General features: G+C 40.4%; 1 protein-coding gene across 2 annotated transcripts; it reads left to right on the top strand.

Moving 5' to 3' along the window:
* The first annotated feature begins 1,232 nt into the window (after positions 1-1,232).
* On the top strand, positions 1,233-27,057 carry LOC105934179 (RNA-binding motif, single-stranded-interacting protein 1). 2 transcript variants are annotated; one of them, XM_012874056.3, is made up of 13 exons: positions 1,233-1,586; positions 7,191-7,357; positions 10,487-10,545; positions 12,549-12,640; positions 17,648-17,805; positions 19,910-19,989; positions 20,532-20,647; positions 21,662-21,711; positions 21,797-21,884; positions 22,079-22,129; positions 22,746-22,856; positions 24,326-24,406; positions 24,485-27,057. In XM_012874056.3, the coding sequence occupies exons 1-13, from the start codon at positions 1,536-1,538 to the stop codon at positions 24,554-24,556; spliced, it is 1,176 nt and encodes a 391-aa protein (XP_012729510.1). In that variant the 5' UTR covers positions 1,233-1,535; the 3' UTR covers positions 24,557-27,057. The 2 variants fall into 2 exon arrangements, with proteins under 2 accessions (XP_012729510.1, XP_021177983.1); XM_021322308.2 differs by lacking the exon at positions 22,746-22,856.
* Positions 27,058-27,468: the final 411 nt, after the last annotated feature.

Below are 27,468 nucleotides of genomic sequence, written 5' to 3' on the forward strand. Positions count from 1 at the left end.
AAAAGTCGACGCAATCGGCCTGCCATGCATTATACATTGTGTTGTATTGGACTGCATGCATTTGAGTCTATCCAACAAGGAATAATTAGATATTTCCATTTAACACGTGCTCATAGGTAACAACTTTTTATTTGTTGGTATTGCATGATTACCTAAATCGTGTTGTGGCTGAGTGGTTAGAGCAGTGTGCTTGCACTCAGAGAAGGTTGCGAGTACCTGGTTTGATCCCCGGTCCTGGCACTCTGGGTCCCTGAGCAAGACCCTTAACCCCTGATTGCTCCCCAGGCGCTGCACAGTGGCAGCCCACTGCTCCCCAAGGGGATGGGTTAAGATGCAGAAGTGAATTTCTCCAATGTGAGATCAATAAAGTTCAATTATTATTATTTATTAAACTTGGTAACTGAATCTTAGTCTGAATCCAATTGTATTAAATACAAATTTATTGGGAAAAACCAGGTTGAAATAAATTAATTTAGTTTGACATGGTTTTGAACTAATTTGTCTTTGTGTTAAAAATGCCCTTTCCTGCATATTGCATCGTGAAATGATCTGAAGTGAACTGAATCAAATTCAGTCAAATAGAACTGAAACTTTAGATTTCATGTGCATTCATCTTTTTCCAGAACAATTTGACAGTACACTATTTACTGACTGTATTTTGTATACCAATTAGCTAGAAATGTTTGTACATGGATTTAAATCTAAACCTGAATGAACAGAATGAACTGGATTTAACTGAATTAATCTGAGTTGAATCAGATATGAGTTATACCCGTGGTTTTCTAAAGTGCCTTGATGTACATTGATACTAAATATAACCACACAAAAAAATGTACCTGAAATGAACACAGCGCTTTTTTAAAGGGCTATATCTATATATCTGAGTGTCAAATGTCAACAGTGTATCTAAAGAAACACAAATATACATGATAAGGACCACCTTTTAGACATTGTGGAACGTTTGGTATGCACCCTTCAATCACAGGTAAAAGCGGTGTTTTGTGTGTAAATAAAAAAATAAAATAAAAAAGGTTAACAGGAAGTGAGTTGTTATACGTTGATTTCTTATTCCTTGCGTGAAATGACATCTAATCTCACAGCATACACGAAATATATAAGGTTATCTAACGTATTTCGGCTACCTTTGGGAAACGCGTCCCCCCTACGGCGAAAACCCAAATGGTTTCTCCCAGCGCGTCAGCCTCACGTCCAGCGCTGCGGTGACTGACTGCAAATCAATGAACCCGCCTGAGCGACGGCCAGGACGCGGACCGGTCGACCGAAGCTCGGATTATTTACAGAGGGGTTTCATTAACAAAAAAAAAAAAAAAAAAAACAGGACAGCTGACAACACGGACATGTACACAGCAAGTATGGACAAAAACGTGTTTTTGTCTCCTTTAGCTGACTAGAGAGGACGTTTTTTTGTGTGTGTGTTTTTTTTCTTTCCTCCAGCCAATAATCAACCCACAAGTGGAGTTTGATGCATTTTTTGCTAACTTCACGTTAAAAGTAACTCCTCGTTCAGACTGAGAATGATTTTTGCAAACACCGGAAACCCACTAAGGACTCCGTATCGCAAACAGGTAAGTTACGCACTTGGTCTGTTTTTTATTTCTTTATATAATAAACTCCCGTCTCCTCTTGAGCGAACTCTTCAAGTTAATGTCGTAACATCGGCGTCGCGACAATTAGGCGCTTTTAAAGTCGCACTAATGCGCGGCTGTGACTTTAAAGCGCCGTGTTGTGTTCTTGCCAACCATCTGATATGAACTGAGAATAATGAAGAAGAAGAAGAAGAAGAAGAAAAAAAAAATCCCGTCTTCTCTGGCTGTAGTCCAGGATACGGGACACAAACAGTCGGGGCACTTTGTTACGTAAAGCGCCAGCCTCTAAAAAGCCTCCCCTCACTCCATATATTCTGTTTTTCTTAGGAACAAATACACTGAAAAAAATAAAAAATAATAATAATCATACTTTGGGCTAGTCGACGATAATAAGGATACAGTTGTCTTAAACATAGTTTCCAGATGTTTTGGGTGTGCAGATCATTAAATGTTACAATTACACATATAATATTGTCTCTATTGGGCTTTTTTCCCCCCTCTATGCAATGACTAATAAACTCCTTTTTCCCCAGTTTCCTGTTGACTCCGAAATGTTTTTATTGGACGCGTTTAGCCTGCATTGCTCAGGGTGTTTTATCCTGTGGCTAGAGCTTCATGGGCGAGGCCTGTTACTGGAAACCCTGCGTATATTTCCGGCGAGCCCATGACGGCCCTGCTGGTCTGGAGCTGGCTGATAAGATGCCCTCCTCTCCCTCCCTCCACCTCCACAACCATCCCGCTGCTGGTGCTGGTGCTGGTGCTGCTGCTTCTGAGCTGTCTGGCAGCTGTATGAAAACAAAACTTCTGGGAAGCTGGTGGGGGAAAAAAAAAATAAGGATCGGGTTTCTTTGGTTCCTCCTTTTCGACTGCTTTGGCTTGGGTGTTTTTTTGTTTTTTGTTCACTTGCTGTCAGTAAAACCCATTAGATTTTGTTATTTAGTGTTCGCTGTTGCATTTAAGAGCTCGCTACGGTTGCTTTTACATTATACGCAACAAAAATGTGAAACGAAACCCTCAAGAAGGACTTTTTGCTCCTCTTTTTTTTTTTTTTTTTTTAGTAGTTGATCTCATCGTCAGGACGTGGTGTACTCAGTATCTTATGATGTTCATCATTATTTAGCTTTTTATGTATTGTTGTTTTTTTTATTGCATAGGCTAAGGAATATGTTGTACTTTTTATAATTAGTTTTATATCCTATGTTTCACAGTCAACCAAAGCCCAACCAATACATAAAAATATTCAGTTAATGCAGAAAAAAATTAGTCTCCTCAGTTAAGTATCTAGTGCAGATTGAACCCTCTAATTGCCATCGTCAAAGGGGAAAATTATGAATCGCAGCCAAGAGGGCAGTTCTGATGCCGCATTCCATTTGCCTCGGAAATCGGAAACTGCAGCTGGGAATGGGGTAAATCCAGCTAACTCGGTCGGCGAAGTTGGGATTCTAAAATAAAAACAAAAAAAGCAAAAGGTCAGGATTCCAATATGGCGATGTAGCACCTCTTATAAACGTCCTTTAAGGCTGTACTTTCTACGCGCAAACCCCACTTTCTGTTTGTTCGGTTCAGAGTTGCAGCCGCTACATGTGACATTGATTCGAGACTCACTCTAACTAGAGATGCACCGATCCGATACCCGGATCGGATATCGGCCCCGATATTGATTAATTAGCTGGATATCGGATGATTGATGCCGATCCAGCGTTCCGATCCAGTCATTATTAAATTTTTTTCTAATTATTAATATCATACACAGAAATACAGTTACGGCGATGTATTCTCTTCTATTCTATGTTTGCAACAGCAATTACGCAGAGCATGTACAGCAGCTAGCTATGAGTAAACACAGAGCAACATGGTGCAACTGCCGGACTGAGCCAAGTCTGCTATCTGGAAACATTTCAAACTTGATGCGCCGACAAGTCCGACTGCAGCATCTGCGATGCGTAAGTTGCGAGGGGGTGATGAGGTTCGTAAATTCAGCACCACAAACTTTAATAAGCGCCTCCAAAAGCACCATGCTTAAGAACATGCAGAACCTTTTTTTTTTTTACAATTTTTATTTCAAGACTGATAACTTCACTCACATGGCAAGGTATACGGTTTATTCATTCAACAGTAGAATCGGATCAGCATCGGGTATCGGCCTATATGCTTAGTCCAGGTATCGGTCTCGGATTGGACCGGAAAAAACTGGATCGGTGCATCTCTGACTTTAACAACTGTCTTGTAAAATAAAGTTGTTTTAGTACAGTTCACTGTGGCTGATGTGAGAAGCTGCTATGTTGGATCCGACAACCGTCCCTAAAAATTTCTCGGACTTTCCAAGGGGAAAGTCCGACTTTAGCGACTGTTACAGTTGATTTTTTCCTATCTTAAGCCAGGATTTTCGAGTTCTGACTTCAAATAGAAGTGCAACATGAGAGTGGGGGTGGGGGATCAAGGTTGGCCAAAATTGCCTTTGCCCCTTTCAGGACTCAACCATCCTAGATGTCAGAGGAGGAGAGAAAACTGCTGTAATTATTTTACAGGCAGCTTTCACAATGACTAAGACAGTTTTTTTTGTTGTTGTTCTGTGCTGTAAGGTTACCACACCATGAAACCATAACAAAAAGTTAAGATCCATTCAAAAAAAGACTTTACCTCCTTTAAGACCTGAGAATTGTACCCTAAACAGCTTTTTGATCCCTAAAATGGTCCGTTTCTGTTTCACTTCAAACGTATATTTTTCTTTGCTCCTGGCAGATCTGTAATTGAGGTTTACAACTGATCAAACGTATGTTTGAAGAGAAGCAAATTTTTTCAGCCTTTTAAGTGTCTAAAGGCCTATGATTGGACCAAAATTCAGATCTGAGGAGGTTAAAGAATTAAAATAGTTCAGCCAGCGCCCACAAACACGATTTAAGAACATGCGGCGAAGGTTTCTAGATGTCTTAAGACGTGCAGCGGGAAGCAGATATCGACTATTAGGTGCCGACCAGTTGGGAACAATCACAAGACACAAGTTGGTCAGGCTTGTTTCACGCTCAGAGGCATGCGAGGCAGTTGACCGGTCGGTCACAAGAGAAGATCCTCTGGGCCGTAGTCCCGACTTGGGTTGCTCAATCCTGTCACCGCCTCATGCTTGGGATTCCATGAGCTTCCTCTCGGCTCGGGATTCCTCAGAGAGCGGTGGGGGCGGGAGGCTTTGGAGATAATCAGTATCAGATCGTAAGGAGGAGGACAAATCCCTGAGGGGGGGGGGATAGTTCCGCCCGACCGGGACATCTGGGTTTTGTAAACAGAAAGCACAGAGTTGCTCAATTATAGCCCTCTCATCCACATGGAAGACATGCCCAAAAATACATTGTCTGAGTCTGGGACAAATCTCGACATAGGCCGCTGAAACCAGATATTTACGTTCGCTTGTGTCAAAAGACACGCTAGACTTTTTTTTTGTTCCTCGCCGTGCGACATTAAATCAGAGCAGACGGTTCCTGTTTCAGGAAGACTCAAAATTCATTTGATGTGGTACATCCCAGAAAAAATAGGCAGAATTGAAGTTTTCTTGAAGTTTTTTTATTATTATTATTATTACTTCCAATGTTTTCCTTACGTGTCCTTGGCGTTTGTTGGGGTTGCCTTTTTAAACTGTGTCCCTTGGATCACACTTGATGGGTGTCTCTTTACGAGCTCGGGGCCGACACAACTGAGCCGACTGGGACGGGTTAAAGGCACACAGCTCTTTAGCTCTACTCAATAGAAATAATAATAATAATAATAAAAAAAACACATTCCCTGGCATTGAGATCAGGGCTTCATGGTTGCTTTTCTTTTTCCTTCTTCCAGTCAGCTTCATGATTTCTTCAGACGCAGCTTCAATATTTCCTCGTAATGTTATTTTCGCATGACGCCATTTTGGAAAGGTCCCCAGTCGCTATTACGACATTATGCTAATAGTCGCTATGGCCAGATGCCTACATTTAAGTCTAGCGCACCACAGGACACGTCTCCAAAGATGAAGGCCTTTCACCACTCAGCGTAATCTGACTTTTTCCTTTGATTTTTTTTGGGGGGACGATGTTCTTCATTCCGTGGCCTTTCAGCCCATGTCGGTACTGGACTTGTATAACTCTGGATAATGACACTCTTACCAGTTTTCACCACATATTTCACGTTAGTTCTGGGGGTTGATTTCTATGCTTAGCACTCCAAAACGCTTCCACCTCTGGGACCCAGAACCCGTCTTCTTTTAGAGCAGAGCGATGGCCGGACTTTCTCATGCTGTTTTTGCGCTTGTGTGCCGCTGAACAGATGCACGTCTACAGTTTTCTTCTCGATCTCCTCGACTTCCTCTGGTGACGTGACGAGGAAGCAGTGTATCCGAGCCAGTTACTTAAAACACATCCTTTTTCATTTAAATGTTGTAAGTTAACCCAACGGAAGCTGACGGCAGCGATGACGTCAACATCGTCTGGGCTTTCCCCTATTATTTTAAAGGCTTGCATAGATGGGTAGAGAGATAATGTAAAAAGGCTCACAACAAATAATAATAGTCCTCCTATCCAACCTACAACTGGAAAAGCTTAGTATGTTTAGGTGTTAGGCAATGAGGGGGGAGAAAACGGTGAATATTAATATCTGCTTTCAACTGTTTGTGCTACTTCCACTCCGGCTAACTGTTCCTAAAGACACAAAAGCGGTCTCTAGCCCAACGTAAAGAAGATGGTTCTGGCTTATTTGGTGAGCAACTAAATGAGCCTGCATTGAGAAATTAGTGCAACGCAAGCGCACGTGCTGCGGGTCGCTGCGTACCTGTTGCACTGGTTGTAGAGGTGTGATCTCAGCTAAATAAAGCTAATTTAGAGCTGCAAATGTTTAACGCCCTTTTGAGAAAAGACAGCTTGTTATTTAGGATAAATATCTACTATTTATTTTTATAGAAACATTATTTTTTTCCCCCTTATAGTTTTATTTAAGTGTTTATTTGTCATTCGCACTGTAACTATTCCAGTGAAATATAGTCTGCATTTAACCCATCCCTTAGGGAGCTGGGGTCTGCGCAGAGCCCAGGGAGCACTCTGGGACCCAGAATGGCAATCTCTGGGATTTGAACCCAGAACCTTGCAGCCTCTACAAGGACGCACATACTCTGCTCTGTAACCACTAGGCCACCACTCCACACCACTGTGGATGTATACGTTTTGTTCTATGGGATGTTACCATTTGTGGAAAATCGTGGGGGGGAAAAAAACTCATATTTTGCAACAAAATAAGAAAAATAGATTTATTTATTTTTTTTAATATTGGAAATTCAATACAATTATTCCATACAAAAACGGAAAACCTGCAGTTATTATATCCGCTCCAGAGCTGCAGGTCGCAGACCCCTGCTCTAAAGAGAAGCCTGTGTGATTTTTTTTTTTATTTTTTATAACTTCCATATTTGCTGCGCTATAACAGTGATTGAGAAATCTAATATTTTGTCTTTCGTATTACTAGGTGACTGCACACTATTTCACACTATTACCGAAACGAGCAACATCCAGCCACCTTTGTTCATGTGGATGTAATATTGAGCTGTTGTTGTATGCGTTCACTCCTCAGCCTTTCGTTGCCCAGTTGTCCCACCCGATGGCTCCGCCCAGCCCAAGCACCAACAACAGCAGCAGCAGCAGCTCCGGAGGCTGGGAACCCCTCAGCAAAACAAACCTCTACATCCGAGGCCTGACCCCCTCAACCACAGACCACGACCTAGTCAAGCTCTGTCAGCCGTGAGTACCACACTTCCTCTCCCTGTTAGCTCTTATTGATTAGTTATTGATTTTTTTTTTTATTTTTTTTTTTCCTAAGCCAGTTTCAGTTTGCAGTGGCTGTCACTGATTGACACAACTGGTAGAAATGCAAGAAAGTGAAAAGGTTAAATGGTAGACGTATTAGCTTTTTTTTTTTTTTTTTATAAGGACTGTTTTTCTGTCTTAAAAAGTATGCAGTGGGTATATTATATTGCACTAACATTAAAATACCAACTTTTTACTGTAGAATTAGATCCTGACGACAGCACATGAGGCACTTTTTCAAAAGCTTTCTGGTGAAAAGGGCTACAGTTTGTTTGTATGTATAGATAGATAGATAGATAGATAGATAGATAGATAGATAGATAGATAGATAGATAGATAGATAGATAGATAGATAGATAGATAGATAGATAGATAGATAGATAGATAGATAGATAGATGGATGGATGGATGGATGGATGGATATTTATTTATGTATTTTTTTTTCCTGTGTAAATTCTCAGTTAATGCAACAGCAAACAGGCTTAAATTGGAGGCTAGAGGACTTTCGCTCAGTTTTTCTGAAAATGTTCCACAGCGCTCCAACTGCAGGTTGCTCTAGTGCGAGCTGCCAGAATTGACAAAGACTCCTGGATAGAGCGTATATCTGAGCTCTCGGACTCTGCTACGCACTTTTTTTTTTCATTTCCATCCCCTAGTGTGTGTGTGTGTGTGTGTGTGTGTGGGGGGGGGGGGGGTCTGTTGTGCTTGGTGTGCTTGCGTGTCATGTTACTTGTTTTTTTTTTTTCTCTGTACATCCTAAGCCAGTGCCTGCCTCATAAGCAATTTCACCATGGTTACACATGGTCACAATAAAGGATTCTTGATTCTTGGAATGTTTTCAGAAAACTGAGCGAATGTTCTCTAGTCTCCAATTTAAGCCTGTTTGCTGTTGCGTTAACTGAGAATTTGCACAGGGAAGAAAAAAAAAATACAAACTGTAGCCCTTTTCACCAGAAAGCTTTTTTTAAAATGTGCCTCATGCGTGTCGTCAGGACGCATGTCGAAGCTCATGCGCCTCTATATGGTCAACATGAAAGTTCCCCTCTCTTACCAATGACGCTGCTATAACCCAACTAGTTCTGTGATGCTGGATTGATGTATCTAAGTTCATGCCGTTATTGTAGGAAGGACTTGGCACATTTTGGAGCCGTTTTAAAGTCAGCCTGATGCGCCTTTGTCGGAACATATGCAGATGTGCCTGTAACGCCCCTCAAAGCCAGAAACTAATCTATATATAGCTGGAGGCATGCATGCAGCACACCTCTGTTACCAGCAGTAGTGATGCGTAGGGTTGTGTGCACACGGGCGTGCCTCTGAGCCACCTCTGTGTGGTCTCTGGAACCACACGTAGATGAACCGGGGAACCCGACAAAGGGTGTCTAGATTGCGGCGGGAGGCTCCCATTGTTTTTGTTTTTCAAGAGGAGGAACAGATGAAGTGAAGAAAAGCTGCCAGGAAATTGAATTAGATATACAGTATCAGTAATGACTGAGCTGGCCTGCAAATCCTTGAAATGAAATGATTTTGAGACTTAATTGAGCAGTGACGCGCCACTGAATCGCCTCTGGTCAATTATCAAAGAAAAGGGGTACCTTTTAAAAAAAAAAAGGCTGGCTTTTTAAACACCAGTAAGCCACAATCAAGGTGTGAAAAGGCAGAAGATGAGGTTGGACGGAACAGAAGACATGTCGGTGCAAAACCATGTTGAGGTGATTGTGTCTAAGCGTACGCTGGTGAGCCGCTAAGCCGTCTCCGTTTTGTGTTTGGGACTTAACCTGGAGGAAAATGTGCACGTTGTTTTTTTTGTTTTGTTTTTTTTTAAGGTCGAATAACCCACAACTTCTGTTTTAAAACGTGGAGTAGATGGTGTTAGAGGTAGCTTTAATACATTCCACAGGAAAGACAAGGAGATACGTCAGTGCCGACCTGGCCTGCGAATCTACTCGACGTAGGAGTGTCGTTTCTTAGTTTACCACTAAGCTGCCTCTGTGCGGCAATTAACAAAATTCAGAATGGGCATCTTAAATATAAAAAATCTTTTTGGTCATTGATTGCTCTAATTGTAAACTTATTAGGGTGTATAATTTCATGCAAGTAGAAAATACTACTTTAATCTGAAAGTAAACGTCTCCATTTATGTGTGCCTTCAGGATTTTTAGGCTACCTTATTTTAAATAGTAAATCTAAAAAAAAACAAAAAAAAACAGGATGTGTCCTACAAGTAAATGCGGCGCAGCGTTCTGTTTAAGGTGCTGCAATGGCGAACATGGCGCCACTATATGGGTCGAGGTTAGTGTTCAGAAAGGTCACCAGTTCGTGCTCTTTCACCTGGTTTAGTATCCACCATAATCCTCAGCTAAAGTGTCCTTCGGACTGATTGCAGTGTGCATTGTGGCTTGTATCAGCAGCAACTGCAGCTGTTGTAAGACAAAAGACAGGCTCACTCTTTAGATTACCTTTTTATCTTTTTTTTTTTTCTTTTTTTACATCTTAATCTGCATCATGAAATATGTTATCTTTAGAGATTTCCACATTCCCTAAAAGCTTTTGTGCAAACGGCAAACAAAATATGCGGTTGAAAGAAATATAAACCAGTAGCTGCATCATGCATAAAATATAAATAAAAATGGCATCGCTGCTCCTTTTTAGACGTCGGTGTCAATGCCTTCCTTTGTTCTGCGTGCAGTCAATAACAGTCCTGAAACTGTGGCATGAAATAGTCTTTGATCAGCCCAAAGTGTAGGAGCTTTAAGAAGACGGTACCAAGGTGAGCCAGCTCTGACTGAAAGAGGGTTTTGTTTGATGAAGATTGATAAGATCAGCGTAGTTTGGCTTGAGAAAAAAGAAAGGACCAGTTGAGATTGGTGTTTTGCACACATACTGGGGTTTTCAGCACCACATGGAAACCACTTCCTGTTTCTCATATTTGTGCAGTGATGTCATGGATTGTTGCTCAATCCTCCCTCTGTGTGAGTTTTATATAACTGTCTGCATCTGGTGCAGAGGCCTGCTAACCAAAGGTCTCCTTTCTTTTCCTCCTTTTTTTTTTTTTTTTTTTTTTAGGTACGGAAAAATAGTATCAACAAAAGCCATCCTAGACAAAACTACAAACAAGTGCAAAGGTGTGTAAAGTTTGGATTTTTACCTCTTTCTTTGCCAGCCCTCTGTTTTTAAAAGCTAAAATCTCACTAAAAGCTGCCATTGCTGCCATAGAGAATCTGATTTAACTTTCTTTAAATTCCACACAACGTTGTAGCTCTCCTGTGTGGGGACTTTAGCGTCAGAGCTGTGGTTTCAGTTGATGTGGAGAGATCAGGAAACAGACAGCCGAGCTGCTGAATGTTGCCCGTCAGCTTCCAAGTTATTTTAGATCCCTGCTGCAGTGTGCTTGTGTGTTACGGTTGTTGCCTGCTTCCTGGGTAGGCTCGACCACACGTCCCTCTTCCTGCGGAGCAACGGGGTTGGTTTTTGTCCAGTTCTGGTAAATTGCCATGCAAACTAAAAATGACTTGGCGACTGCTTTGTCACTCTTCCTCGGGATTACATAGATACAAGGGAACTAAAGGCTTTCGCTGTAAGCTAACATCGTTAGATTTTAATTTTTTTTTTTTACATTTGTACCGATACACATTAGGTAAACTTATTAAATTTAGTGTAACTTTTGATTTAGGTGAATTCCCTGCTTTACTAAAGCTATTGTTTTGAAGACTCTTTGTGTTAACCGAAGCAAAGATTTGAGTAAAACGCTTAAGGACGGTCTGACCTCTCTCTAAGCTGGGAGAACTCAGTGCAATCCTAACAATTGATTTTTATTCACACTAAATATAACAAGTGCAGCAGAGGACAAAGCGTGTAGGTGCACCCTGTTTGTCCCCCACAGGACAAAGAGCTGACCTAAACCTGCAGGATCTGCATCCTCAGCTGTTTTTTTTCCTCTTTCAACCAAACGGACAACACTCTCCTCTCTCTCTCTCTCACTTATATATATATATATCTAGTAAGAGAGAAGAGAAGAGGAGAGAGAGAGATCGAGAACTAGAGAGAAGTAGAGGGAGGATGAGGGAGAGAGATAGAGCGCGATAGATAGATAATATAGATATAGAGAGAGAGAGAGAGAGAGAGAGAGAGAGGAGATATATAAAGACAAGAGATGTATGTTATTGAGAGGGAGTGTTAGAGTATAGAGATATATATTATAGATATAGATTATATATAATATATTATATTATATAGATATATATATAGATTATAGATAGATATATATAGATAATATATATATATTATAAATTTCGAAAGTGTTGACTGCATTTGTATTCAGCCACCCTTAATGAATATCTCATGAATCAACCTTTCATCTCTTGGGGCATTTCTCTGCTAGCATTGGACCCCTAGAGACTGCAGTTTTTGGTCATTGTACGCAAAATAGCTCAGCCACAGTCAAAAATGGATGATAAGCGTCCATGAACGGCAATTTTCAGGTCTTGCAGAAGAATGTTGATTAAATTTTGATCTGTACTTTCACCGGGCCCTTCTATGCCATGATTATGCCGATCCGTTGTGGCTCCGCCTGTGTATGTTCAGGGGCCGTTGTCTTGCTGGAAGGTAAACCTCCAACCCCTCTCCCAAGTCTTCTGCAGCCACTGTCAGGTTTTTCATTTCAGGATTGACCTTTATTTAGCTCCATTCACCGTCCCATCAACTCGTAGCGGCTTCCTTGTTTCACTGTGGGGGTGGTGTGTTCAAAATGTTGTGCAGTGTTGGTTTTCCGCCATGCATAACATATAGCGTGTAGGCCAAAAATATCAGTTTTGTTCTTATCTGACAAGAGTGCATTCTTCCGTCGTTTCTTCGATGGCTCATGGCAAAGTACAAATACAAATGTTATGTGGCTTTCTTTCGACGGTGGACTTATTTTTCCATAGAATTGCAATAAAATACTTTAAAGGTTGCCACATGACAAAATACTTTTGCAAGATGCTTGAAATGTAAAAGTAAAAAAATGAACACACAGGACAGCTATGTAAATGAGATGTTGTTGTTCTCTGATATGAAAACGCAAGCTTAATTTGTGGTTGCAGTTATGAAATACAAAACGGGTGCCTAACTGTGCGGCCGGTCTCCTCAGGATATGGCTTTGTGGACTTTGACTGCCCTGCTGCAGCCCAGAAGGCCGTGGCCGCCCTGAAGACCTCTGGCGTCCAGGCTCAGATGGCCAAGGTAAGAGCTAATGGCAGACTAGTCGCGTAGCAACACGCCATCATCCATAGGATGAGGGAGTTTTTGTGGTGGAAAAGAAACGGCAGCACATGATTTCTCAGCTGTATGCTACGCATGTCCGGTGCCGTTTCGTCTCATCGTCATAGCATCACAGCTGAATCATGAAGGAAAACGATGTGCTGTCTCTTTCTGTGCGTGTTATATGACTAAGGAGCCGTATTGAATTGGCCGAGGACTACCTTTATTTAGGCGTGAGCAGTCATCTCTTCACAAACCTGAATACGTTACAAGGTTCTTGCAGCTGACATGTTCCGGTGTCGATGTGGGTTATTTAAGATGTCCACAAGGTGCAGCCCTGATGTTACTCATTACAGCTTTAAGGAGGGGGTTGTACGAGAAAATGGGTAGTATTACGAGAGAAGTTACTTCAGGTTAACTCAGGCTGAACATTAATGACCTCATGTTAACTGGGCTCTATTTTTATTAATCTTATACAAGGTCAGGTGGTTATGTGCACAATACTGAAGCTATCAAACTTGATTTGGGCATACTTAAAACAATTTTTGTTTTTACAGCCACTTCTTTGTTTGGATAAGACATTACCCATGTGGGACTAATGTATTTACTGAGTGACACATGTTAATAATATCCGAGCACCAACATGCTGATTCCCAAAGAGCTTTCCTAGCTAAAAGCCGGGCATCTCTTCTCTTACGTACCTACTAGACTATTCATATTCCATAAAAGCCCTGCTTACAGGATAGTGTTTTCTGGTGAAGATGAAACAGTTTGGTTGCGTTTGTACGGTTTAATTTACACGACAATGGTGAATGTTTCCTCAGACAGCAGCGCAGTTTAAAAACAGGTTCCAGAGTGTTAATGGTTCAAAACCGTCCCGGTTTCTGTTGTCATGTAAACGGGGAAAACTGAGCTTTTCTTACAGGGAATCCCTGGGTCATGCACAGCATGACAGAAATCAGTTGTTAATGCACAACAGAACATTACGGCTGCCTACAATTCTAAAAACCACTGAAGAAGAAAAAATGGCGGATAGAGGAGTGCTGTTTTGGCTGCTGACTCCTCTGAAGGTAACCATGGCTAGGCACGGCTAAAATGTAGTCACCTTAAGAGACAGTTGAACCTCGCCGTCTGTCCATAGGAAAACTTTACTGTCTCCAACTTTATTTGTTGCAGCAGTTTTTAGGGAGTACACGTGCGTATGTTGAAATTCATAGAACATATCACTACTAGTGGCCCGGCATGGCAATTACAATGTTCTTCTACAGTTTTTTTTCTTAGTTATTGCTGTTGCCATTTAAACAGAGAATGTAATTAGAATGTTGTCCTGTAAGCATGTTTAACAGAAACGTAACAAAAGCCCCGTTTTTTTTGTTTTTGTTTTTTTTTCAATAATTTGTTGTCGTGTAAACAGGGTCAAAGAGAACACATTCTGATATTGGTCATCTGGTTTAGATTTCCTGGTCCCAATACGTTCTGTTTTATCCTCCTCTATCCTGTTTTTAAGCAAACTGAAGTGACGCAGGGACATAGCGAGCAATGTCCAAAGAGAGACTTTGAATGAGTATCAGAAAGTCTGCAGAACCACTCATCCACACCTTTTTTCTTTTTTCTTTTTTTAAGACAGTCTGACTCACTGGAAGCAAAGTAATCAGGGCGGTTGAGTACTTTGGAACTGTGCTGTCACTCTTCTCTGTTTGTCCCAAGATGTTCTAGTTGTGTCGTTGTTGCACCTTGAATATGAGGAAGATTCCAGGAAAAGAAAAATTAAAACTATGCTCAAGAGATTAGATTGTTTTTTGTTGTTGTTGTTGTTGTTGTTTTTTTTTTTCAAACTTTTCGGGCATTGGAAGGTTTTAAAGGTAGAGTATATGAATGGCTCTAACATAATGTAACCTTTCTTACTGAAAGCAGAGTAGGAAGTAGATGTGTGTTATAGCAACAGGAACTAGTAGGGGGAAATAAGTTCTCTTCGTGTCACTAACCAAGAAACAAACAGCATTTACCTCATTTCCCTCTTCTGTGAATCAGTCGGGGACATGAGATGTCATTTTTATCATTTGATATATAAAGAAATATCTGTATTAAATATTGTTGTTTAGCTAGTAAAGAAGATGTAGCTTTTCCTGTTTTTTTTTTTTTTTTTTTTTTTTTTTTTTTTTTTTTTTTTTAATTTACCAAGTCATCCTTCAGTAGGGTTTCTATTTATGTTACTATTTCATTGAGAAGTGGTGTGTCTGTGAAACTAGCCATGATGTCTCCAGACTTGTAATGAGATCTGTATTTTTTAATACCAGGGTCACCAACAAACCTACTGCTAATTTTGGCAGCGATGCATGGACAGAGTTTTGTAGCCAACTTACGATTTATTCTCTACAAAATCTGCATTAAACAGCATTTAATATGTTTTCTGGCGTTGCTGCCGCGAGCCATCATGCCTCATCGATATTAGGAGTAGCAGTAACGTCACACTGGGTACGTGAAAGAGAGCCATTGTTGTAAAACATTATTATAATTTAAAGTAAAAAAAAATATTATGTAGTTGACATTTCATGCCGTCTTTATTAGTATTACTGAGTTTCGAGATAAAACAGAGATTGCCAATAAGTCCAGATCAAGCACGTTCCAGGATAGACGGCTTGCAAATTTGGTAGAATGAAACAGGCGTACATCCTTTCCAAGGATCAGCTGGTTCAGGCTCAGCTCACCCCTTCAGCAATTCCACAAAAACATCTCCAAGATGGGGAAAGATTGACATGCTCTTGCTTTCTGTAATGTTAACCGAAAGGATCATCTGAAATGGCACCATTTAATTGCTTCTTGTTTTTTTGCGCCTTCTGCCCTCTATTTTGTAAAACACCTCAGTAATACTGAATTTAGCTAAATTTTACTTCCCACAGTAACAACGTCTACACTGAAGAGTGCTCATGTTAGTTGAAGCTGGTAGCTCTAAGTAAAAGGTTGTGTTCTAAGCTTCTGTCATTGTGAAAGTTTTTCTTTTCTGGGAACCAATACATGTCTTTGATCACCTTAATGTTTTCACTTGTTTGCTCATGGGGGGGGGGGGCTAGGTCAATCTGAGCTGTATCAAAAGCTTCAGGGAAGTAATGCTACATTTTCTTACATACTTAACCGTTCTGGAAAGATTTACAGAATTGGGTATGCACTCTTCATGATTTTGTGTCTTGCTTTTAATGACTAATTCCTCCTATTAAATACTTGTGTTATCTTATTGTAACTTGGAGTTTTCTGTTATTGTTAGTTTATGTGATAATAAAGCAAGCCTGTCCAGATCAAAAATGAATATTAATGAAATGACTTCTTCACAAGGACTCGTTTCATGTTTCTGCTGACATTGTTAAAAAAACAAACAAAACAAGCAGGAAGTCAGCTGAACAGAACCTCAAGCCACAGTGGCATGTACGGATCTGCTTATCCAAGTGACCTTTTCTTAGATAAAGCAAAGCAAGTATTTTTGTATAGCACATTTTAGTAACAAGACAGTTCAAAGTGCTGTACATGAACACACCATAAGAAAGGAAAACATTGCAAAGTAAAGCACATTGCAGTGGAATAGTAGCAGCAGGTCAAGGTATAAGACAGGTTGGACTACAAACTAAAGGGGTCACCAACATGGTGCCCACAGACACCAAGTAGCCCCCTAGGACCACATGTGGTGGCCACGAGCCTTTTCTAAAAAAAAAAGCACAATCCACCAGTGAGCTGCCTCTAAAACTTTTTTATTATATTACTCTTCTTGTTTAATCACACTTGCATGTATATAGATTTAAAAATGACAATATCTATAACAAAGCATGAAAATTGTATTTATTTTACATACAGCTAAGGTGAAATCTGACTATTCTAGTTCAAAGGTCACTAGAAGGTAGCCCTTTGTATGACACAACACCAATGAAGTAGCTCTCACTTTCAAAAAGGTTGGTGATCCTTCAACTAAAGCATTAACACTCAAACACATTAGTTTTAACACTGATTTTAAGAAACTCTGGGTTTCAGCACTTTTACAGTCTTCTGGGAGTTCCAGATAAGGGGAGCATAAAGAAGGGAACACACCGGATGCGGCGCATAAGTGCAGCAAAGCAGCATACACGGGTACTGCGCTTAGGTTAGCTTTTCATTTTAATCCGTCAATAAATGTACACTAGAAGCATAGCACGTGCGTATTTACGCTACGCGACGCCTAAATTAGATTGAAGTTCTAATTTCAGACACGTATTCTCTCCTGTTGTCTGCCTTTCCTCGCGCAACAGTTCGTCAACTAGAGGAAGGAAGGCCAAGGCACGCCTTCTATTTGGTGCTCGTTCCATGTGGCGATAGTTCTTTCCAGAGCAGAAACATGCAGCTGTGGAGTATACTTTGCAACGTCTGGTGTAAATTTACGCTTTTAAAATCACGGCCGTTAGCCGCGCCACTTACGTTACATTCCCGGTTTATTTCCTCCTTTAGAACTAAAGGCTGCTTCTCTGTGTTTGGTTCTGGGTCTGGAAAGCTGATGAACTGTTAACAGCAGCAACCCTATTATATGTTAGCGCTTTTTTTGTGCCGGCTATAGCAAATACGGACTGAATTAACCAAGAATGTGGTTATCTTACACATTATTAAAATCTTTTATATTTGAAAACGGAACCGTATGAAGTGCATTTTGCATCCATGTCATCATTAAACTGTAAAATAATCCAGGAACGGACTCTGTTTGGAACATGTCGCGTTCATGGAACGCCCCCGCCATGATTTTTTTTCTCTGAACAACTATCTGTTAAGGGTGAGCAGCACCGTCCTCTACTGGATGGCGGCCATACTACAATGTTGAAAGAAGGTCCATCTAAGTAGACGTTATCAGTTAATCGGATGGAACAAAATTTAATCTGATAAACCATTATTCGACAATTAGTCATAAGTTGATTATTTGTTTAAATCCATATTAAATTTTGTTTGTCTGCTTTTTTTCCATCTTTTGTCATCATGCAGCAACAGGAACAGGACCCGACAAACCTATACATCTCCAACTTGCCTTTGTCTATTGACGAGCAGGAGCTGGAAAATATGTTGAAGCATTTTGGCCAAGTAATATCCACGCGCATTTTAAGGGACCCCAGCGGAGTCAGCAGAGGAGTGGGCTTTGCAAGGTTGGATTCTTCTTGCATATCTAATATTATATGTTCATTTTTAACAGAAAACTCTGCAAACATGTCGGAAAGGTTTGCTGTCCATATGTATTCACTCCCATTTACAAAAGGGACGACATTGTTGATTGAAAGCCATATAAAGACACAACAAACCTATGACAGAAGAGATTTTGAAAGATGACCTACATCAAGCACACTGTAGTACAATGTTATCATCCTTAACCCATCTTTCCCTCTTAAAAATATGATGTTTGGAAGAATCATGCATTGGGAATCCCTTTCGTCAGCTGGGACCCAGATCCTAGTCAGACTTGATCAGAAGATAGATTGAGCTAAAGCAAAAAGGATGGTTCGACAAAGTATTGAACCCTGAGGTGCTTAATACAAATGCAGGCCACGCTTTTCAAATCTTTTAAGTAAAGATATTCAATTAAATTTATTTATATAGCGCCAATTCACACCAAATGTCATCTCAAGGCACTTTCAAAAGTCAGATTCAATCACATCAAACAGATTGTTAAAAAAAAAAAAATCCTATCTATAGAAACCCAGCAGATACCATCAAGTCTTGACAAGCAGCATTCACTCTTCCTAAAAGAGCGTAGATCCACAGTGGATAATTGTCTGCACTGCCGATGACTTTGCAGCAATCCCTCATACTGAGCATGCATGAAGCGACAGTGGAGAGGAAAACTCTCCTTTAACGGGGAGCAAAAACCTCAAGCAGAACCAGGCTCAGTGTGAACGGTCATCTGCCTCGACCGACTGGGAGTTAGAGAAGACAGAGCAGGGACACAAAATCACAGAAGCACACATTGATCAGATTTGCAACAAATAATGCAAAACTGGAGAACTCAGAAGAATGAGAGAAATGGGTCTTGATGTCCTCCAGTAGCCTAAGCCTATAGCGGCATAACTACAGAGATAGCTCAGGGTAACCTAAGCCACTCTAACTATAAACTTTATCAAAAAGGAAAGTTTTAAGCCTAATCTTAAACTAGACAGGGTGTCTGCCTCACTGACCAAAACTGTGAGTTAGTTCCTCAGGAGAGGAGCCTGATAACTAAAGGATCTGCCTCCCATTCTACTTTTAGAGACTCTGGGAACCACCAGACCTGCAGTCTGAGAGCAAAGTGCTCTGTTAGGTGTCAGTTTTCTTCCACTCCACAATTATGCCATTCTTTGTGTTGATTTATCACAAACATCCAATAAAATGCATTAAGGGTTGTGGTTGCAACCTGAAAAATTTTTGAAAAACCTTAAGGGTTTTAAACCCTTTAGCAAGGCACAATAGCTACCATTGATCACTGATGCTTCCTCTGTCATTTGATTGGCAGGTTGTAATTTTCCACAGAATATATTTGACATTTCTTTAAGGTCAAAAGTGGTACTTTTTAACCAGTAAACAGGAAGAGATCAGTTTTGCAGACACAGTGCCAGAACCGGGAAAAGAGACAAGTAGGAGTCTCACTTTTAAGAAACGCTAAGCAGGAAAAAAAGAGAAATTGGTATTCATTTTAACATAGCTCAAACTATACAACATAGTGAGATCAAGTCTGCTGTTTTGTGTATGTTTTAATAATATAACTATAATATGACTGCTTTAAAAAAATTTATATTTATGGAAAATATGCTTATTAACATAAATGCCTAAAATAGCTAAGAACATTTTGACAAATCTGAAGGTGCTTTACATGGATCTACAGGTAGAAACTCACTATACAAAGAGTTTCAGAATGAGAGTAATTGTCTATAATTTTTGGTTTCCACCAGTTGTACTTGTACAACCTGACGTATGAATGGCCTGATGAGACAAAAGCCTAGATTACAACTGCGAAAGCAAAACTCATTGTGTGTTGTTGGAATGGCTGTATCTGGGTGTGTTCCTATAGGTGTGTTTGGATAAAATGCCAGAGACGACGCGCTTGTGCACTCCACAGGCTACGGTTTGCACAGTAGGGACGGGGCCGATAAAATCTCTCATGGTGCAGCAGCACTTCCACCAAGCTGCACAGGAAACTGCTTTAGGAAAGCACCTGAGTCGCAATTGTTGCTGGAGTCCTTTTGCTGATTAGGCTCTGTTTGTCTTCTTCTTTGTGTGCAGGATGGAGTCAACTGAAAAATGTGAAGCAGTAATTTCTCACTTTAATGGGAAGTTCATCAAAACGCCTGCAGGCGTTCCCGGTAAGATGGCGACGAGGGCTGGTTTTAAGGCACACCTTGGTAGAAAAATGTTTTGGTTTAGCCGCTCTGCTGTTGCAAACGTATCAAGAGGAAAACAAAAAGGATTAATCTGTTATGGGTTGTCTGCGCGCCCTTAATGGGTGGAGCTTTATCTGCGCAACAAAGGGGTTAATCACATGATTAATGCATCCAAAAGGAGTCGGTGAGTCTGGTGGCGAAGAGCTCGTAAGCACTCAGCTCGGACTGGCAGAGAAAAAGACGAGTGAAAGCAGCTACCACTCCCTCTCCAAGCCTTTTTAATTGGATTATTAGACTGAAATAGTCCGTGCTGGCCTAGCCTCCTTCAGGAAGGGGAGGGGATTACAGCTCCACAGCTGCTAAATTATACGTCTCAGTTCCCAGGCTGCTTGATAAAACCTGCAATCCCTTGCTTCATGGGTTAAAAGGCTGAATAGGAAAGACTGACAGACACCGACATGTGGTTGTGTGTTGCAGCATGTTGCAGAAATGTTGCATGTTTGACGTCCCCCTTCCTTCTTTAGGGCCATCTGAACCACTGCTGTGCAAGTTTGCTGACGGAGGACAGAAAAAGAGACAAAGTCATCATAAATTTGGCCAGAATGGTCGGGCCTGGGGAAGGGACATGGACTCCAGATTGGTGAGTGGGGGCCCAGGAAGGATGATTGGCAGAGCTAAAGTCCTGAAGGGTTGCGTTATGAATTACAGACAATGTTGCAGATATTACATGAGCCAGCTGGAAAAGCGTGGCCACTTTTTCTTTTTTTTTTTTTCTTTCTCGCTTTAAGAGTTCTTCGACAGTCGATGAACATGGCGGATTTTTCAAGCCTCTTTTATAAAAGGACAGAATTCACAGGAAAATATAATCATGTTGCGCTGTTTTTTTGTGACACTATTTACTTTTATTCAAATCCAAAGACTGTAAAAGCTTCTGGCAACCAAATCTTGTTCCTGGCCTCCTTATTTAGCCTGCACGTATCTGATAAGTCTGATTAACCAAAGGCATGCAGTCAAACTAGTCACGCTTCTGGTAATGTGGGTTCGGTCCATTCAGTGGGTGGTTGTTAAAACAGATTGGTTTTACCTTCCCCATTCCTGCTAGACTTGCCTGGCTCAGGACATTTCTTTTACGTCTTTAAATCTAGTAACTAATCCAACAGGCTATTGTCACGTCAGCTGTCTGTCCCAAAGATCACCAAGTTTGAATGCTGTAAATTCACAAATGTTGAACCTACCTTTCCTCAGAGGGCCTCTGTCGATTTAAGTATTTTCAAAGTTTGGATAAAGATGGAAAAGGAAGTTAAAATATTAACATTATTAGGTATTTCCAGACTTTATTCCCTATCTAGTTTTCTAAAAGTTCTTCTGTCTGTCCATTAATTAATCTGACAATGAATCCATCGGTCCATCCGTTCGTCCATCTATCTGTGTCCTTCTGGGTTTTTTGCAGGTTCCATATTTAAAGCCTGGCTGCTGTTGAACAGAAATTCCTATGTAACTTTATATATTTTTGTATAATTATGTTTAAAATAAGCTTAAAAGGGACTGAGAACTCTGGAAATGTGAGTCAGGGAAAAAAAATCCACAGGGACCATTTTTGTTGCTAGAAGCTACGGGTTTAAAGATGCTAATCTAGTGACTTCTATTGTCCCAGGCTGGAATGACGCTGACATATGACCCCAGCACAGCTGCTATGCAAAATGGGTAAAACCAGTTTAAATCTTCACCCCCCCTGACTGATTTCAGCCCTGGCATTTTACAAGAAACGCATCTCATTCTCTGTTCACAGATTTTTTCCAGCTCCATACAGTATTTCTAGCAGGATGATAGCTCAAACGTCCATGTCTCCTTACATGTCTCCAGTTTCAACATATCAGGTTTGACTCCTTCTCTTTCATTAACATCACTCGCAGCTCTTGATGGAAATTTTCACCTCAGAAGTGAGCTTGGCATGTCCAGAGTGGTTGGGGAGGAGTGACGTTTTATCCTTCCATATTGTTTACAGTGGCATGTGATCACCAGATATAGCATATTTACGGCTGCGACGTGTTTACAGAGTGTTATTTTCCAGGTGCAGAACCCTTCCTGGATGTCCCATCAACCCTATATCATGCAGCACCCGGTAAGAGCACCAACCCCCTGCATGTACTCTGCATCTCAGTTCTCTCCGTTCTTTGCCGTTCTCCTGATCACTCTTCCTAAGCGTTTCCTTCGGTGGATGTAACAGAAGCGAAACATTTTTTTTTTTTTTTTTTTTTTGTAAACAGACGTGGAAGATTATGTACAAGGTGAAGCTAAAACACTAAACCGTCTGTGCAGGAATGTGAAAACAACTTCCTTTGGAGAGTCCTTATAAATAAGTGTATTTAATGACAGATGCTTAATATTTAACAACAGATGGCTCTAAATTGAGAGAAGAGCCGTTACCAGGTTTTGGTAATTAGCCAGCAGATGAGAAAACACTGTCTGAGGCATCAGGCCAGCCAAGATGCTCACAGGCAGCTCTGTCAGCTGTGGGCATGATGGGCGTACTCAGACTCCATTTTCCCGTGTTCGCTCCTACAAAACTCACATGGAATGTGCATTTCAGATAACAGGTTCATGGGTTTTTCATGGCAGATATGCCATTACAGCCAAAGTTTTTACTGCTATGTATTTTAGATGCAGAGTCAATTTTTCCTTTTGTGACATTTCGTGAATTTGAACACCTTCCTCTACCGTCCTCTCTCTTCTTGCAGGGTGCAGTGATATCGCCATCTATAGACCCGTCTGTGTCACTGCAGCCCACTTCAATGATGGCCCCTATCACGCAGCAGATGAGCCACTTGACTCTGGGTGGTTCAGGAACGGTAAGGGATGGATAGAAACACGGGTTCAGAGATGAGCTTACATGCTCTGTTACATAATAATAATAATAATAATAATAATAATAATAATAATAATAATAGCAACATTAATAAAGTGTCTCATGAATCCCTAAAACTTATAGACCAGGGGTTCTCAGGCTTAGCGTTCAAAGGTCCAGATCTAATTTCTAGATGAGGTCAAAATCAGGAAATTGGCCAACAGCTTACAAGCAGAACAGATTCCACTTAATCTGTTATGGGTATAAACAGATAAATAAATATAAGTTTAAAAAAAATTCCAAAGTAGCAACTGCAAGCACTCTGGTTTAAAAAAAACAAACTTAACTTGATTGGGACTAAATTACCTTCCTGTCATCCTTCAAAAAAATTAAAGCGCATCTCTTCGCACAAAAAAGTAAACATGATAAATGAGCTGAACCAAAAGGGAAACAGGACACCATTGCATTAAAACAACTGAGGTAGAATGCTCAGTGGACCCTAAACCTTGTACCCTAATAAAAAAAATCTTCATATAGGAAAGTAAATTCTCATCAGCATGACAAGGTCTTCAATAATATTCTGGTTGTGTTTACAGGCGGTTCTAGATAGAGACACCGTTATTTTCTGACCAGAGTGACACTGTTTTTTTTGGGGGTTGCACAACCGCTAGAAAAAAAAAAATAGTTATCTTTATGTTGTGCACAGTGAAAAATATGGCAGCACATCTTGGTATGTTTTATGTTGCTCAAAAATGTGTGCATGTCCGATTTGGCTTTATTTCACAGTTTCTAGAGGAATCTACAGTGCATTTATGCTCCAATTCAAAACGTCAGTATGCAAACCTGAACTGTATTAATTTCAATATCTAATGTCAAACAGATCAATATTTTTAGCACTTAATGGTTCCTGTTTCTTTTCGCATTGCTTTTTTGGGGGGATTGTTTCTTTTTGGTTTTTGCCCGGGCCGTTTAGGGTGGTGGTAAATTGAAATGCCTAACGGCTAGCCTAAGGCACTATTTGTGCGAGAACCACCACCTTCCTGTCTTACTCATCCATAGGCGGAAACTCCATCTTCCATAACAGGCCTAACCTGCTTTGTGCTGTGCTGATAATGTTCCAGTTATTTGCGTACAGACAAAATTTCTAACGAGAGTTGTTTCATAAACTAGAGGCTTTGCTTTAAATGTCTTAATCAATAAGACCAGAGTCTCTTTCATCGGGAACATAAAGTGTACAACAATCTTTAGCTGGACGGAGACCTCCAAATTTATTTAGATCCAATCCAGAAATGACTTCTAATGGTAATATGTCGTTTTGCATTTAATTGCATTGTAAAGATATGTCCTGTCCCACAAACCCAGATGAAGTTTTCCCGATCACAGAAATCACAGGCCTCCTAAAAATAATCTGTGTGCTGGGTCCGGATCGACTCGTGTAAACCATGAGTTTACACTGTTTCTCCTTTCCTGCAGTTCATGGCCGCCAACACAGCTATGCAAGGAGCATACATCCCGCAGTACGCACACATGCCGACAGCAGCCGTCCCGGCTGAGGTGCGTGAATTTGAGACAATGCGATCTTCTCATTTAACAGAAACCCAAGGCTTAGGTTGATCTCGTGCTCTCTTCCAGGAAAATGGCGTCCCGACTCAAGCCGACTCGTCTGGCACCCATTCCCCTTATTCCTACCAGCACACCAAGTAGTGGATCGGTAACGTTTGGACAACAGCAAAAACAACCATATCTATAAATCCAGTGGACGCTAAAGAACTTTAACTGTTTTTCACATGTTTAATTAAATCGCTGTTTTTTCTGGTCTGATTTCAGAGCTTATCTGAGATCCTCAAATGATTCATATTCTATTGAAAACAACAGAGTTTTATTTTCATACAAGAAAATGTATTTTTTTTTTCTACTGGGGTTTTCCCACAGGATCCAAAAGAATCATGTGACTGCTTGTGCGAAGTCCAGGGTTGTAGATATCTGTATGGTTTTTCTTTTTTTTTTTTTCTTTTTTTTTTTCACCATTTTTCCCTGTTTTTCTGCCAGACATTTGGAAAATGTTTTGTGCTTGCTGCGTGAGTGTTGCTACGCTGAAGTGTTCAGTGTTGTTTTCTCTTTAAAAAGGACTTCTCATTGAATTTGCCGACATAGCTTTGGCGCTGCTGCCAAGAGGGGAAAGGAGCAGTAAACGTGGAGAGATCAACGGCACAAAAAACGTTTTAATAATGTCAAGATAAAAGAAATGTGCTCGTAGCACGTAGGCCCAGCGGGAAAGTAGAAAGATGTCTGAACGAATGCCTTGAATCAACTGACTACATGTAATTATTCTATTGAACTTAATATTTATTTTTTTAGCTGAAGGACTCACAGTTGTAGGGATGTGGAAATTCTCCTGATAAATCACATTTTGCCACCTTTTTTTAAAAAAGAAATCATGGTATTTTAGGGTAGCTTAAATTAAACTTGGCAGGGGAAGGAATTTGGACCGAATTCAATTGTTTTTGTTTTTTTTGTTTTCAGGTGATAATTGTTCATTTGATGGGGTATGTATGGTTTTATTTTGTTTCTTTTGCTGAAAAAAAAAAACACGAGGAGGAAAACACGGGACATGTGATTGTGAAACAACGAAAGCCTTATGAAAAACCACTAAACATCAGTTGGCTGGGTATTAAATCTGATTTGTAACGCCTCGCTCTTTATTAGAAAACAAACTTGGCACTTTTAAGTTTAGTTTTCTTCAATCGAAGACTGTACGATTTGTCTCTTTAACCGAGGTTTGAAGGCCTCAACAAACTAGATTACAGTTTGAACACAGTGCCTTTCTTTACACCTCGTTTTCTTCGACGTTAGATCTTAGACCGTTCTGAGCGCACAAAAGCATGAGCTAGTGTGCCACATAACTTTGACTGCAGAAATAAACAGAAAAAAAATGTTTAACAGAAAAAGAAAATGTGCTTTAAAATCAAATGCAGTGGATTTAAGCGAGATTTCTGCTTAAAGTTTCGTCCTCGAAGCCTGTGGTCTGAGCTGGTCACCAGCCGGACCAGTTATCTACCTCAGAGTTTGCTTTCTCCTCTGTATCCGGTCGGGTTAGCAGGTCCTGCCCGTCCTTCCAGACCAAACACCACACTCAGGAGCTGGATGCAGACAGGTTTTTACTTTTTCCTCAGTTATTTTTCTATGATGGTGCATAGTTAGCATCAAATTAGCTGCAACATATTTTCAGAGCCCCCCCCCCCCTTATTTAAAGAGTCCAGGGCTGGATTTAGGGCAGCCTCCACAGTCATTGCTGCAGAGGCTTCAAAATGTGACGAAACACTTTTTTTTTTTTGTAAAACAGCCTAATTTCTCTTAGCCATCCGTCACAATGAGAAAGACAAATTCAAGTAAGGTAGATTTCTGTTAACTTTCATAAATGTAGAAATGAACAGTAGAATTTAAAACAACTGAAACTATGAAACACAAGGGTCAGGGCACTCTAAAAGCTCACTGGTCGGGAACTGCAGCAGAGTGACATCTGGGTTCACCACGTCTCCAAAACAAGTTACTTAAAGGCTTTTGTAAGTTTCTCTATGATGACCGCCTATAACTCTGTGGGGGCCTAGAAATCCTTTTTAGACGCACAGAAACAACAAAACATTTTGGTGGTTAAAAAAAAATCAACTTTTAGTGGTTGCTTAATATAAAAGATTATTTTCCCCTGTAATTTGCTGAGATCTGAAATAAGTGTCAAGGGCCAACTATGGTTATACTTGAGATTTCTATGTAATGCATGAGACTGACAAGTAATTCCAGTCTCAGTGAGGTTTATGCTGCTAGTGGTGTCTGAACCAAGTGCCATAATCTGGGTCAAGGGCTAAAGAGGTGCTTAAGTGGAAAAAAAAAGCTCATATTGGTGACCACCATATTGAACGTTCATTAAGTTATATGAAATGGTTCTAACTTATGAAGAGTTTTGTACAGACAGATTGGGAAAATATGAGATTTTCATAGAGCTGTATAAAGGTTGCTTTTTTTATTTGTGCCACTATAACCAAAGGTAACATATATGTACAGTTCCATGAATTTCTTTTCTGTTTTTTGTTTTATGAAGTTTGTTTATGGCTAAAATTTCTTCCCCCACCCCCACTAGATTGTTGCCCATGGTTTATTCTGTTAATGTTTTTGACTTCTTTTTTGTAATAAAACGAATTTGCTTTTAATTTTGTGTGATTTTAGTCTTTTATAGCGCTGATAAGCTACATTAGTGCTTCTCAAATACGGGGGGTGCAAGAACACCCATTTTTGTCCAGAAAATGCAGTACAGGCTGTCTAAAGCCTTCTAAATGTGATAACAGCACCCCCTGCTGGTTGGTTTGTACCTGCATTCAGCAGAATAACTAGGAAGGGATTCTCTGTAATCCTGAAACCAATGGCTCCATTGCATTGGAGATAAAAACTTTTTTTTATAATGTTGGTAATATTATAAAGTTAAAAGTGTGGCAATGTTGAAAAATTATAGTTGTTAGAAACTAGTCGGTTGTTATTTACTGTATTCAACTGTTACACATTTTAAAAGGGATTCTGGGTAATCTTCAGAATGGCGGCTTTAATGCATTAAAACAGAAAACGAT

Source organism: Fundulus heteroclitus, chromosome 7, assembly GCF_011125445.2.
Source record: "Fundulus heteroclitus isolate FHET01 chromosome 7, MU-UCD_Fhet_4.1, whole genome shotgun sequence".
In the NCBI taxonomy this organism is placed as follows: Eukaryota; Metazoa; Chordata; class Actinopteri; order Cyprinodontiformes; family Fundulidae; genus Fundulus; species Fundulus heteroclitus.